At 38.1% G+C, this 14,296-nt stretch overlaps 1 protein-coding gene across 2 annotated transcripts in view; it reads right to left on the bottom strand.

Annotated features, from left to right (window-relative positions):
• ASMTL (acetylserotonin O-methyltransferase like) overlaps window positions 1-14,296 on the bottom strand; it is a 28,596-nt gene that overhangs the window by 3,972 nt on the left and 10,328 nt on the right. For both annotated transcript variants that reach the window (XM_065074494.1, XM_065074485.1), the window contains exons 7-12: window positions 8,742-9,168; window positions 6,203-6,365; window positions 4,221-4,405; window positions 2,128-2,257; window positions 969-1,112; window positions 295-417 (exon numbers count right to left, since the gene is read on the bottom strand). In XM_065074494.1, the coding sequence (XP_064930566.1) occupies window positions 295-417; window positions 969-1,112; window positions 2,128-2,257; window positions 4,221-4,405; window positions 6,203-6,365; window positions 8,742-9,168 (1,172 nt within the window). The remainder of the gene's footprint in view (window positions 1-294; window positions 418-968; window positions 1,113-2,127; window positions 2,258-4,220; window positions 4,406-6,202; window positions 6,366-8,741; window positions 9,169-14,296) is intronic.

Here is a 14,296-nt window from a genome sequence, read left to right as displayed (position 1 = left end):
AGTAAGAGCTTGTTTTATATAGTTTTATTAGCAGCTTTGTTTCCTTTTTTCTTAGTAGGTATTACCATAATGCAAGCATAGACATTCAAAAGCTACTATGACTGGAGAGAAAAATATGTGGGTGTTTTTTTGTGGTTTTGTTTTTGTTTGTTTGGTTTGTTTGGTTTGTGTGTAGGGGGTGTTTGTTTGGTTTGGGGTGCTTTTTGTTTTGTTTGTTTTTATGAACTTATGATTGCTCATTATGTTTATGTGTTAACATGTACCTTTAAGCCCACAAGATGAAAAAAAACTTACCTGTTTTGCAAACAGCTGATATCTTGCTTAACAGCACATGTATCTTTTCATCAGACCAGTCATGAAGAACACGTGAAAGAATGTAAAGATCTGCTTCTGGAATATTATCCTTGAAGAAGTCACCTGTTTGAAAGCAGAGTTAATACATTCCTAAAGAAACCACAGAGTACTTTCCTACAAAATGAAATTAATACATTGCAGAGGAACTAGGAGCTTTGGCAGGGTAAAAAAAGAAACAAGAAAGAACGGGCATAGGACGCACTGATTTGCAGACAAAGAAAGTGTAGTTAAAGAGAAGAGCAGATCACAGGTGACAATTCTGTAAGAAAGTGGAGAGAAAGCCTAAAGCAAGGAAGGAGACAAAGTCCTTTGAAGCTACCATGTTGATTTTACCTAAAAAAGCCTGAGAGGACACACAGCCTCTACTCTCAGTGGTACTCAGAAATTACTAATTCATACTTATTTATCCATATTCTCCAACTGCAGCCAGTTTCTTTTTATCCCCACAGGCTTGAAAAAGTACTATGTCCCCATTCAGCATGGATGAGCCTACACTGCCTGGTACTAAGGATATGTTTGGGCTTGCAGCAGCGTGGCACACTATTTTCTGTAGCACAAGAGCCTGTTCTGTGCTCCAAAATAACAGAAGACAAAAATTCATGTGTTATGTTTACCTGACACAAACGTCACTGGAGCTGTGCATTGTCCTGAAGGCTGAAAGTAAGAGATGTTTGCAATGACTTCTGGAAGATCAAACACTGTGACCTTGAGATTTGGGTATAGTTGTACTAATTCATGAGCCAGAGCTCCAGTGCAACCTGTTGAAAGTTTAAAAAAGTCAAATCAAGTCTTTTCTCCTAGCATTTGCAGACATTTTTAAAGACGAGGATGTATATAGCATGAAAAAAGAGACACCAAATCAGAATTAGAGACAGAAAGTCAGCTCCACAATTAACATTAGCAATAGCACTTCTTGATGGACAGAGCAGTCCTTTAGAGCTTGGGGAATGCAGACATGACTCCTTACTGTCATAGAATTGCTGATATGACCTTTGACACCAGTACCTCAGGGTTTTTTTTGCAGGCGTAGAAGAACGTTAATGAAAAGAGTGGATGAAGAGCACTAGAACTATTTACCAAGCGCTGATATCTGAAGTTGGACAAATACTGTCCGGCACAGTGAAGGACAGGGATGGTAAAGTCTTGGAGTCTCTGCACAAGTGGCAAAGGTCACACCGGTATTGTGTTAATTCCTCTGATGTGCTGTCAGCCTCCCCAGACACTAAATGAAGTGTTCTTCCTTCAGTGGATCTTTCTCTATGTAATAACACTCCCTCTGTGCAACTCCAAGCACAGGGTGAAAAAGGACACTAACAAGAGGAGTTCTGCAGGTGTATAATTGGTCTTCGACATTCTGGAGGTCATCTTAGATATTAATTATTAAAACAACACACAAAACAAACCAATTCTAAAAGAACCAAAACCTTTTGTTCTAGCAGTGCAGTGTTTCAAGTTTGACACCCCAAAACAGAAGGGTTCAGAAATCAATCTTCATTACTTTTGAAAATCTTGGACATACCAAAACACAGTTGAAAATGGAGCTGATAGTGACAAACAGTCGCTTATTTCAAACTACTCAAATACCATCTAAGTAAATCTGCATTCAGTTAACCCTCAGCCCTCTTGTTCTGACATTACAATACCATAAAAGTAACAGTAGATAATATTATTCAGTTCTAGCAAAAAAAAAAAGTATGTTTTAAATAATAAAATATGGAACTGAAATCAAGCTTTTCCCTCTAATTTGTATACAAGTTCGATTACAGTCAATACCTCCTAAATCACAAGCGGATTTAAACTGTGAAAGATCAAATGCTGTAGCCACATCTCTTGCTGTCAGGTGGGCAATGCTGTGCATGGCAGCCATAAAACGTTGTTTCACCTCCTGGCTGTGATAATAGTCCTAAAAAAGGGGGGGAAAAAAAACCTCATTACCTGAAAACTATTTTTGTTACTTAACCAAAACTATGTACAACCAAGGCAATAGGTGCACACCATTAAGATTAGTTCAGTAAAAAGTACCATTGACTAATTGCTCACCAAAGTCCTTTGCTGTTTCACTGTAATGATAAGCAGATTTTGCATCCTCTCCAAAGTTTTCATCACATAGACATCTTTTGCACTGCATCTCAAATGACATACACTTAGCTGGTTTGAACCTGTCTTGGTTCAAATTAAAATTAAATTTGACACTTCTGCCCATTGAAGCTGGGCAGTGTAACAGAGAGAAGGGGTAATCTGAAAAGTTCTTTTTAAAAAAATATTGTGCCTTTGATATAGATTTACTAACACATTCACTCCACAGTAAGATGGCTCCAGACTTCACACTGTGTGAAAGGACAGAATGAATTGTTTTTTTTCTTTCAGTCTCCTAAAGTGCTCCTCCTTCTTCTTGATCTACTCACAAATTGCTTTCATTTAATTCTGACATTTATTCTCCCATGATGGGAAAATAACTAGATTATTGGACCACAACTTAAACTAGAAACATTAAAGTTCGTACTGGGTTTTTTATGAGATGAGAAGAAAGCATTCAATACCAGAACTCAATGCCTTTACCTTTAAAATGATACATAAGCATGAACCCCTTTACGTCTCACTTTCATACAGATTTTATCAGTTATGTCTGGCTTTACAGCTACCACTAAGTGAAAGTATCTCCAGGCTGTGGTATGCATACTGCCACAGGCAGACTGTATATTCTACTTGGACATACTATGCTGTACACGTATGGAGCACAAGCCTGAACTGGTAGTGACTCCTGCCACAAGCACCACCCAAGCAAACTCAGGTTGCTAATCCACATGTTTAATAAAGGACAAAATCAAGCTCACCTATGTTAAAACACTTAATTCGCACATAAATTTAACCATCCACTGCAGCAGCTATCCTAAAGCAAAGTATCTAAACTTCCTTTAACATAGCCTTTGAAGGATTCCTAAAGAAGGTTCTGTCCACCAGTAATCCAGGTACTAACATTAGCCTAACAGGACCTTCTTAAGTCTCCAAACCCCCTTATTTCCTTCCATCAACTGTATATGAGGGATGCAGACATCTCCTTTAGGAAACAGGCTTCATCAGCATCTAGAAGTACAAATTAAGAACCTCAGTATGTAGTCTGTACACTTTAACCCAGCACTACCGTTAGAGATAGAGTCCTGACATATTCTCCTGCTCACTCTACCAGCCCTCTCCTTAAACAGGCACAAATATTGATGCCAGTCAACCTGCTTCATCAGGTGGATAACTGATAAATTAGGCTAATTATAACCCCAAGTGATTCTCCATTCTGAACACATCCACCTGGGCCAGCATTAGAAAAGGAGTGCTACAGAGATATAAGCTGATTATCATCAATATTTACCAGCTTGAGGCACATACAAAACTACAAACCTTCATTAAAAGAGAATGCATCCCTTCTCCACTGCATCAACACAAAGCAACTTTGAAAACAGATTTGATTACACAGTCAGCACTGACTGAACTGGATGCATATCAGTAACAAGTGATCGGCATCCAATACAGAAGGAGTGCATGTGTGATAAAGTACTACCTTGTGTTATAAAAAGGCCACAAAAATGTAAATTAAACAGGCCCAATGGTTGTTCTGAGAGTGTGTTAGCTGGAGGGACAACACTTTGGCCGGAGAATTTTCATTAGCACTTGAATTTCCCAGTATATTCTGTGATTGCTTCAGCACTTTAGAACCTAAAGATGAAGGGAACAGAAATCTGAGGCTAGCAAGTTGCATTTTGTTTCTACAGTTTTTTAAACTGACCCACTTTCTCAGACAGCTCAGTCTCCATTTGACCCTAGATCAGTTCTGGACTCCTCACAGTGAGTTTTGATACTAATAAAGAGTTTACCTTAAATAAATCCTCTGCTTTCTTTCCAAAGGCCCGATGGTTCTGCCTGCTGCCTTCTTTGACAGCGGACTCCAAGTGTGTAAAGAGAGGCCAAACGTGGTCATTAGAGTGGATAATGTAGCCATGAAGCGAGTATGCACCATCTGAAGTTAGGTAGGTATTCGCTGAATTTGTATTTCTGTAACCTTATAGGAAGAAAACAATTGCAACCAGCTTCGTTTCAGTACTTTACAACTGTCATTTAAAATCTGAAAGCATGTTTTCATGTCTAGCTGTTAAAGATCTAGCAAGTGCTGATCTTAGGATCACAATTTTTGTGAAGAGTTTTATATCAAATAATTCTAAAGGTCTGCTCATTCTTAAAGGAGCAGGTACTTCTTTTGTAGAAATAATTTAGATGCCACAGGATATAGTTGGGCTTTTTTTTTTTTTTTAAACCACAATACCTCAGTTATACATCTGATATTCAAGGAAGAATACTGGAAGGTCTTCATTCTTGACTGCATTTTTCTTTAGATCATGGCTTTTCATTCCCGTAAATTCAAACTTTCTCCAGTTTGCTTTGCCTTCAGAATTTTCTCCTTGGTCTTGTCCTCTAACAGAGTTGAAAGCCTCCTTTATTTCTTTCTCTTGGCACTTGACCATTTCAAGTCTTATGATGTAAATTATGCATATGGAAATTTATAACTACATAGTGCAGACTGAAAAAGTTAATCATAATACTGACTCCCTCACTTACATACACCTTCAAGCACTGTTACAGTTAAGGGCACTAGAATTTAAGCTGTTGTCTGTGAAGAGGGACATGTTGCAGAGCAATCCTCATTAAAACCTCGATTCTCTGCTGCCAGCTGTGACTTTGCATTGCTGCAGCAGGGAATGGAATTTGGTTCTTATTTTAGATAGAATCACAGCATCATTCAGATTGGAAAAGACCCTTAAGATCATCGAGTCCAATCAGTAATCTAGTACTGCCAAGTTCAACACTAAACCATGTCCCTAAGCACCACATCTATACATCTTCTAAACACCTCCAGGGATGATGACTCAACGACTTCCCTGGGCAGCCTGTTTCAATGCCTGACAACCCTTTCCATTAAGAATTTTTTCCTAATATCCAATCTAAACCTCTCCTGGAAAAATCTGAGGCTGTTTCATCTTGTCCTACCACTTGCTAATTGGGAGAAGACAGACCGACACCCAACTTGCTACAACCTCCTTTCAGGTAGTAGTGGAGAGCAATAAGGTCTCCCCTGAGCCTCCTTTTGTCCAGGCTAAACAGCCCCAGTTCCCTCAGCGGCTCCTCAGACTTCGGCTCCAGACCTTTTGCCAGCTTCAGTGCCCTTCTCTGCACTCTCTACAGCACCTCAATGTCTTTCTTGTAGTGAGGGGCCCAAAACTGAACACAGGATTCAAGTTGCAGCCCTACCAGTGCTGAATACAGAGGGATGATCACTGCCCTGGTCCTGCTGGCTACACTGTTTTGCATAGAAGCAGGGATGCTGTTGGCCTTCTTGGCCACCTGGGCACACTGCTGGCTGATGTTCAGCCAGCTGTGAATCAACACCTCCAGGTCCTTTTCCGCCAGACAGCTTTCAAGCCACTCTTCGCCGAGTCTGTAGTGCTGCATGGGCTTGTTGTGACACAAGCGCTGATGACACATTGGAGCTATTACGCTGGTACTTGGGACTGTCCACATAACTTTTTCTAATAAACTTGATCAGTATTATGTCTAGAGAGCAAAAGCAACCTAAGGATTCTGCAAAGGAGGTCTGAATGTGTTAATTAGATGAAATCTTCCCGCAAATTACATAATTCTGGCTACTAATACTGAAAGCAAAGAAACAACAATCCATTCCCGTTTCCTCCAAATCCAAGTTACCCACAATATCAAGTCAGACCCTGTCACCTTCAAAGCATCTCTTCCAGTCCTGCATGTCTTTCAGTACTATATGCAGTTGGGTAGGAGGAGAAATAGTCACCTTCTGATGTTTTCTCCAATAACCCAAGAGCAGCACATGCATCAAGGAGTCTTTCTGTTCCACACACAGAGGTTCCAATCTCATTTGCAATATCCACAGCTTTCAGTGGACCTTTATCTTTCAGATGATCAAATATCTTCAGCTTACAGGCTACAAACAGTGCCTAAATGTAGGAAAAAATGGTTAGCATGCTGTGTTTAAACGAGTGAAATCAAGAAACGAAAGATCTATACCTTTTGCCTAGAATTATTCTACACAACTATTGTTCTTTAAGAAATGCAACACAATTTAACAAAACTACTATCAATTGCTCTATTTCCTTCTTTCTCAGAGAGTTTCATTATCCTAGCCAAGTAACAGATTTTTAAACAGAGGTATTTGGGAGAGAAGTGAACTCAAAATAATCTTGAATGCAGCTTTTGTATAAAAACCATCTCTTTATTCAGATATTGAGAATATCCTGAACTATAAGCTTGTTCCATAAGGTCAAACATTCTTAAACATCTGAACCGATGCCAAAAGATCAAATGAAATTTGATATATCCAAAAAGTAAGGAACTGGGAAACTTCACTAATGCAGTGTAACAACTTCAGTTGTTATGTTGGTCTGTTTAATCAAAGGAAAAAAAAAAAAAAAGAATACAACTTCAGAGCACAACTGTGCTACATGCACACCCTAACAGGACATGTACACGTGGCATGAGGGAGAGAGATCAGCTACTGCCTGACAGTGAAGAAAAACCCATGGGCAATGCAGGTGAATAAGCTGAAAAACTTAACTGAACTTGTAGAGGTGAGACAATCAAATCAGAGAGGAAAGTCAACAATATGTGATGATATATACACCTTTCCGCTGGAAATTAATTTGCAATTCTGTTGTTTCAGTATTGTGAAAGAGTTAAAACACCTAAACCCAAGGAACTTATGTAGAGGACAGGAGCAGAAGCACACATAGCAACACAGATTCTATCTCCTTGCAAGCAACTCAGGCAGTTGGACTAGATGATCACTGTATGGAATGGTGGGAAAGGAAAGTTTCTGCTTCAATTTACAGCCCCCACTGTCTCTCACTACACAAACCTCAATTTGGCATCACATCACTGTAAACAGTGTACATAACATGCAACAAAATGCTGATGATTCTGCATATCTTTTCTACTTAAACTGAAGAAATGCGAAGCATCACGTCACTCACTCAAGTACATCAAAACTCGCTCCTGTGAGTACACAAGCAAGTTCACAAACACAGCAGTCTGAAGGCTGCTTTATCCCAAACGTCTCAGAACAGTTTTGCATGCCTGCAAGCAGCACACCCACAGATCTACAGTGATCAAACTATGTTTTTCCTTCAGATCTGAGTACAACTTCCTGCTGTTTCAGCAAAACCATTATTCACCATCTTGCATGTTTCCATCCACACCCCCTCAAATTTTTTAAATCTTTAGTTCCAGGTTTGTAATTTCACTGCCACTTTAACAGCTTTTTCATTTCTTCCTAAAACGTCAATAACTTGATGAAGACCAGTGATCTATTAGAATGATTAATGTTCATTTCTCCATCACCTTCTTCACTACTGTCTTCACCACACTGGAGCTGCGAGTAGAAATTTGGCAGAAGATAAAATGTCCAGCTACTCATTTCTCATCACACTTGGCTGCTACACAGAGCACGTGACCTGTTTGTAAGCCATTATGTGTGCATCTCCATCAGATACTGCAGGGAAATTACCAGCTAAAGACACTTGTAACATGAAACAGGATATAAAAATAATCTCCTTAATAGGGAATTAAAAAAAAAAAATCTTCCACAGAATTTAACACTAAGCATTAGAAGTTAGAAGGGGAATAAAATAGAATTCTTGTCGCAGTTTTAAGTCAGATAAGCTAACCATATTAAATGCTTTCTTTGAACAGTATGTACAAGTAACTTCCTGCTTGATCATGCTCTTGTGATTGGGGAAAAAAAATAAATCAAACACAATATTAGTGAGAAATTTCTTAAAACATTTTGAAGTTTCCCTACAGCATTCCACTTAACTTGCAGAGTTAAGTGTTCTACTTCTGAAGTCATTCTGTTATTCTGAATCCTCCCAATTACACCAAAATCACTGATGTAGCTAACAAAAGATACATTATAATCTTGCATAAACTGCATTTAATTAGATGAGAAAAGGCATATATGGGAGGCATGAGCATACTCTTTCCAAACACCCTGGAAGCACAATTACACTGTTCATACCTGAGGTCCATCATGCAAGTACAAAAAAGTTCTGAAGACTTTTTTCCCCTCTCAAGAGACTTTTTTTTTTCCTTGAATGGGTAACTGAAATGTCATAGAACAGATAAAACCAAATACCAAAAAAAAAAGCAGTGTTTGCACTGCCCCAGAAGTTTCAGCTCTCTTCAGTGGTGTTTTTACACTAATTGCTAATACATTCTTAGCCCGTCTCAAGTATTTCACATTACCTGCTATATATTGAAGTCCAATGAAACAATCACACAGTCAGCAATGCCATAAGTAGTTTTATTTCTTCCCTTACCTTTGAAGCTCTAAAACCATCCATCAGCTCTAGAATTTTAGATGGAAGTTTTGCTGCACTTTCCGACACTCCATTCTGATTTTCCAAAGGTACCATAAAACCAGTTTTGACACTAGAACTGTTTTCGTAATTGTAAATAGTTCCTGAGGAACACATCCCACTGTTGTCCAACTTACTAGCAGCTTTATGCTCTGTGAAATTTGAAGATTCACTTTCTCCATCACTTAGGTTCTCAAAAGTGTCCACAGAAGGGATAGAGTCATACTTTTTATGTTGTATATTATGTTTAGGGGGCGGATAGTACAATTCTGCTAGCTTTTTGCAGAAGTGATTCAGAGGAAATCCCACCACGTTCAAGAAGTCTCCATGGACATACTCAACTAACATTCCACCGAGTGCCTGGATTCCATATCCACCAGCCTTGTCCCTGGGAGAGAGAAAGCAAAACCAACATATTTCTAATTAAGGCTAAGAGTAAAGGTGTATATATATATATAAAAAAATACACTAGTACTGCAGAGTATAGAATAAAGATTAGTGTACTCAAGTTAGAGGCAGATTACATCTACTAGTTAAGCTCAACACTTAACTTATAAATCACAAGATAAATACAAGATCACTATTGCTACCAAGGGCAAGTACCCTATGCTTCAGACAATCCAAGTGCCACAGTCACGTAAGAAGGTGGTACATCAGCTGACTGCAGTCAGATTGTGTTGCCATAGGTTACCGAACATTCTCCAAGTCCTGGCTACCAGAAAGGTAACAGCAAATGTCACTGAGAACAACATTGCCACGGGGTCACCCAGCTGCATACTGACCCTAGCTCTACTCTACGAGAAGTTGAAGGGCTTTCAGGAACACACAAAAGGAGCTCACAATGAACAGGATATCTTAGAACCCAAAGGATTGGAGTATACATCTTGTGGATCCCAGTCACAGGAATATCTAAAATGAGGATAAGGAAGAGGACTTCCTCGGGGAGGAGCAACTTATTAAAATACCAAATCCACTACTATCCCATTCAACCCCATCAAATTCTTCTGTAACCCTCTGAGACAGAGGGTTACTAGTAATTTGGCACACAAATATATTTTCACAGGAAGTAACCTTGGAAATCTGATTTGTCTTTAGGTGTAATTATGCAAATTCCACAGCATGGAATGGAAATATATACAGGCAGATAAGCTGCATTAGAAACACCAGTTTTACTGTTCATATTTAAAGAACAAAGCTGTTAGAAGTATGCTTACTATCTGATAACACCAGAATCTGAAAACCTAAGTCAGCAAGCTTTGACACCAAAGGCCACTCAGTCTCAGATGTATTAACTCAGATAGTATGGAATTACGTAAACTGCTATACTTGTGAAAGAAGGTTACTACACAAGGAAGACTGTAGATTTTTATCTTAGATTTGAGCAGAACCAGCTCTTTACATTTCTAGAACTTATTTTTGGATTCCCTTTCCAATAGCCTCCTAAGAAAAACAGAGGAATCAGCATCCCAGCAAATGGGATTTGTCAGTTGCTATTGATCGGGGAATGGGGCTTTTTCTTTAATCTTGCATTTTAAGCACCACTGTATAGCTCTATAATTGTTTAAATTATTCCTTCTTTTATAACATGCTTAAGACTTACACCACCTAAATTAGGAATATTCTAATGACTAAAAAGTCTTTACATTTTTAAATAAAGCAGCAGTCCAGTAAGACGAAGTCATTCTGGTATATGCTGACAGGGAGGCAAAACACATTGTGACCATCAAAAGTACTGTTATCATATTGCCAGCAAGGACATTAAAACAAATTGCCACAACATTTTTATGCAGAACTTTACATTCCAGCACTGGATCCTGAGTAGGATTCTCTATTACAGCTACAGCTTCTAGTCCAAAAACATGAGGCTATATAGTTAGTAACAGTTCCACTGATTTTTCAGTAAGTGTTTTCCATGCTAAAACCCAGAATATATCAGTATTTACACAGCTGTCATAACCAGCACTGGCTAACCTGACTAGCTTTTGTAACTGGGTACTTTTATTAGCACGGCACTAACTTTAAGGCTTCATTTATAACACTATACACGACAGAACTTACTTCAAAGACCTTTTGACAAACAATAAGACACTGCTGCAACCAAAACATTTTTCAGTAACTGAGTGTTGTGGGGGACACATCATTTCAGTAGGAATGTGTGAAACATCCACTGATTTAAAATCAATCAAACAAAAACCAACAAACACCAAAACCCACACACAAACACACAATGAACCCACACACAATACAGCAGGAATCTGTACAACATCCACACTTTTTTTTTTTTTTTTTTTTAAACACAATCAAACCCACACACAATACAATGGGGGAACAACATTAAGAAAGAGGTAGAATAGAGGTAACTCTTGAAAATGCAACATTAAATCACATTTCCTTTATTAACTATAGAACATTAACTTCTGCCATGCCCCAAAAGAGTATATCTGTGTATACAGTATCTGAATTGTCCAACATAGAGCCAATGATCAAAGAAATCACTGTTGAAATCACTACTCCTACAGATGAAAGGAGATGCTTGGTTGGGTTTTAGGTGGGTTTCTTAAGATAAGAACACATGTATGGCAGTTACACGTGTCTTGGCCCATAGTCACATTAGTAGAAATACAGACAATTTTTTTGGCACGTTATACAGAGACCATCTGAGATACTGACTGGGCTTCACTAATAGTCAGAAAGATATAGGTGCATCACTGACAAAATTAACCATTACTGAAATAAGCATTCAAAATTTGTTAGAAGCTGTAAACTAATTTCTTGCATCTCTATCAACTGTTAGTTGACTAGATACCAAGCTTAGTTATCTTCACATATCTACAAATTAGACAATTCCCACCTTCACTTCCTTTAAATATGAAATTAATGGTTTTGTAGGGCAGAGACAAAAACTACTGGCATGACAGAGATCAGAAGTAGAATGTGGCCTCCTATCTCTTGGGTGAAGCAACAGCTAGATGCTCAGCCAGAGATGCATTGCCATTTGCAAAAGAACTTGCAAAAAGAGCAGAAGTAGCAGGTACAAGAAAAAATATTTGCTAGTAAGTTCTGGTGAATGTAGAATAACTCTTTGTTTTACAGAGGAGTCAACTGTAGCAACATGATTAAAAATGAGACTCAAAGTTAACTGTAGCATAAGAACAGCACAACTCCCGTTACTTCTGTAATTCTGAACCTGGAAGATTTTTGATCACATGCTATAAGGGCTGATAACCTCAAGCAATCCATGAGCTAATTTGGGCTGTGAGACTGCACTTATTTGCAAAATCCAGAAGATATCATACATTTGCTATCGCTTTGAAGGAAATAACTCTGAAGAGAAATCATACAAGGGAAGAAATTTTGACATTTACATTCTGCATTTTATTAGTCTATAGCCAAGTCTGAAACTGTAGAGCTCCAGCCTCTGTAACCACCTCTTTCCCAGAGTGCAGTCGGGTCCTTGGGTTTCACTGCCATCATTCAGAGCAAAGCTACCAAAACCCACACAGGACCTTCAGACTGGAAGTTGTGAGCAGAGACACAGAAAGTTGTTCACAATGGAAAGATTACAAACCAAAAAGCTGGGTCAAAGAGGTGGGCAGAAACTCAGTCTACTCATTGCATAAACCCAAAACAGTTTGGATTACTATGGTCCAGTCGTCTTTCTACAGAGATCCAGAAAAAAAGAGAGAGACCCGGCCAGCAGGCAGAAAATCATTGGTTGGAAAGAGGAACAGGAATAAAACAGGAAGAAAAAGGCCATTTTTCTGAAGCCATAATTTTTGAGGGGTTTTATAGGCTCATCACAGTCTACCTTGAGACAGTGCTTTCCTCTCCTCCTTTATTCATACTCAGCTACATATTTTCAGAATTAGTCCCCATGTCACCAGTGACCGCCTTCTAAAATATCATATGCCAATTTTGTCCTTGCTGAAAAGAGAACTCAATCTAATCCTCAACAGCACGAACAAGTCAATTTTCTTTTAATTTTTTATCTGATCATTAAGTCTTGTATGATTTCACAACATTAATTTGCTATTAAAAAATAAACCAATGGTCACTTGAACTGCAACAGTGTTTAGAAAAACCTGTACGCATGTAAATGTGTAACCAGTTTGGATGGCCATGGACAAGGGGACAGAAAAAATGACCAAACAAAAAAAAAAAAAAAAAACAAAACAAAAAAACAAAGCACACAAACAAACAAAAAACAAAACAAAAAACAAAACAAAACAAAACAAAACAAAACAAAAAAAAAAAAAAAAAAAAAAAAACAAAAAAAAAACAAAAACAAACCCAGGAGATACTTCTTACAGTTTTGCAAAATTTATAGGACACTATACTTAGTGTCCTCATTTTTTGCAAGGCCAGACCAAATGCTTCCTATCCTCTTAATTACATGAATTAAGATTGGCTGGCTTCTGCTCAAGAGAGTAATGAAATATATCCTCTGAACCTTTGCACCCTGAGAAACCCTTGTTGTTACACACCCTGTTTAGTAGAATAAACAGAATTACACAGTGCTGCTTATGAGTCATTTTGCTGCAGCACAGCACTGCTAAAGCGTATTTTCTTCCAGAGGAAAAAAAAAAAAAGAGTATTCCAAAATATTTTTCAACCTGAAATCCTTCCTAAAAGTCCACAGCCATTCCTCCTTCAACCTGCAACTTTCTGATCAGCTGCATACTAAAGATCACCTTCCATAAAACCTAAATAGGAATTTCTGTTACAAATTGCATTCTTTCCAAATGATTCTTCTCTGTAGAACCCAATTTAGCTTCAGTCTCTTTAATAAACGGAGAACCTTACATGTGGAGAAAGCATGCCTCATTTACACGTAAGCACTTAAATAAATCCAAAGTCTACATTGGTTCCACTTTCTCCAGTAAAACACCACTGTATTGTTTTATAGCACAAATGAGTGTAAAAAGCATCACAACTGATATTCTCACACAGTCAGAATTGAAGTCACAGAGCCTGAGATCACCAGATATGCAGTCCATAGTTCTAACTATGGCCTGATTTGCCTTCACTAAGCTTCAGCTAACACAAAGGAAAGGCAAATTCTGTAAAGCCACAAACGTTACCTTGTTGTCTCCAACTATATACTTAAATAAATAAATAAATAAAAAACAAAACAAAAACAAACCAAAAAAACCAATCTAGTTAACTTTATCTCAGGAGTAGGCAGGCATTCTGTTCTCATTCTACTTCTGTGAAATCAATGTTGTCAGTAAGTAATTAGTGTATCACAAAGGTAGAGGAAACACATAAGCTGAGAGACAATTACTGTATAAGAACACATATAAACTGGCCACAAGAATAAGTGAAAATTAAGTTGGCATTTCTTGCATCAGAGCACTATAATTTTGATAAACTAAATAAACCAAGTTCTAGTTTCTTTTAGTGAGGTTCTCCAATATCCTGCTTACCAATACTCAGTCTATTTACCTGTCTTATAATAAAAACTATTTATCGTCTCAGGTATCCAAGCTCCCTGAATGCCTCTGTTAACAGAGAGG

The sequence above is a fragment of the Columba livia genome, chromosome 1 (genome assembly GCF_036013475.1).
Source record: "Columba livia isolate bColLiv1 breed racing homer chromosome 1, bColLiv1.pat.W.v2, whole genome shotgun sequence".
Classification (NCBI taxonomy): Eukaryota; Metazoa; Chordata; class Aves; order Columbiformes; family Columbidae; genus Columba; species Columba livia.
Note: the sequence above shows the minus strand (reverse complement) of the source record. Positions and strands in the feature narration are given on the sequence as shown.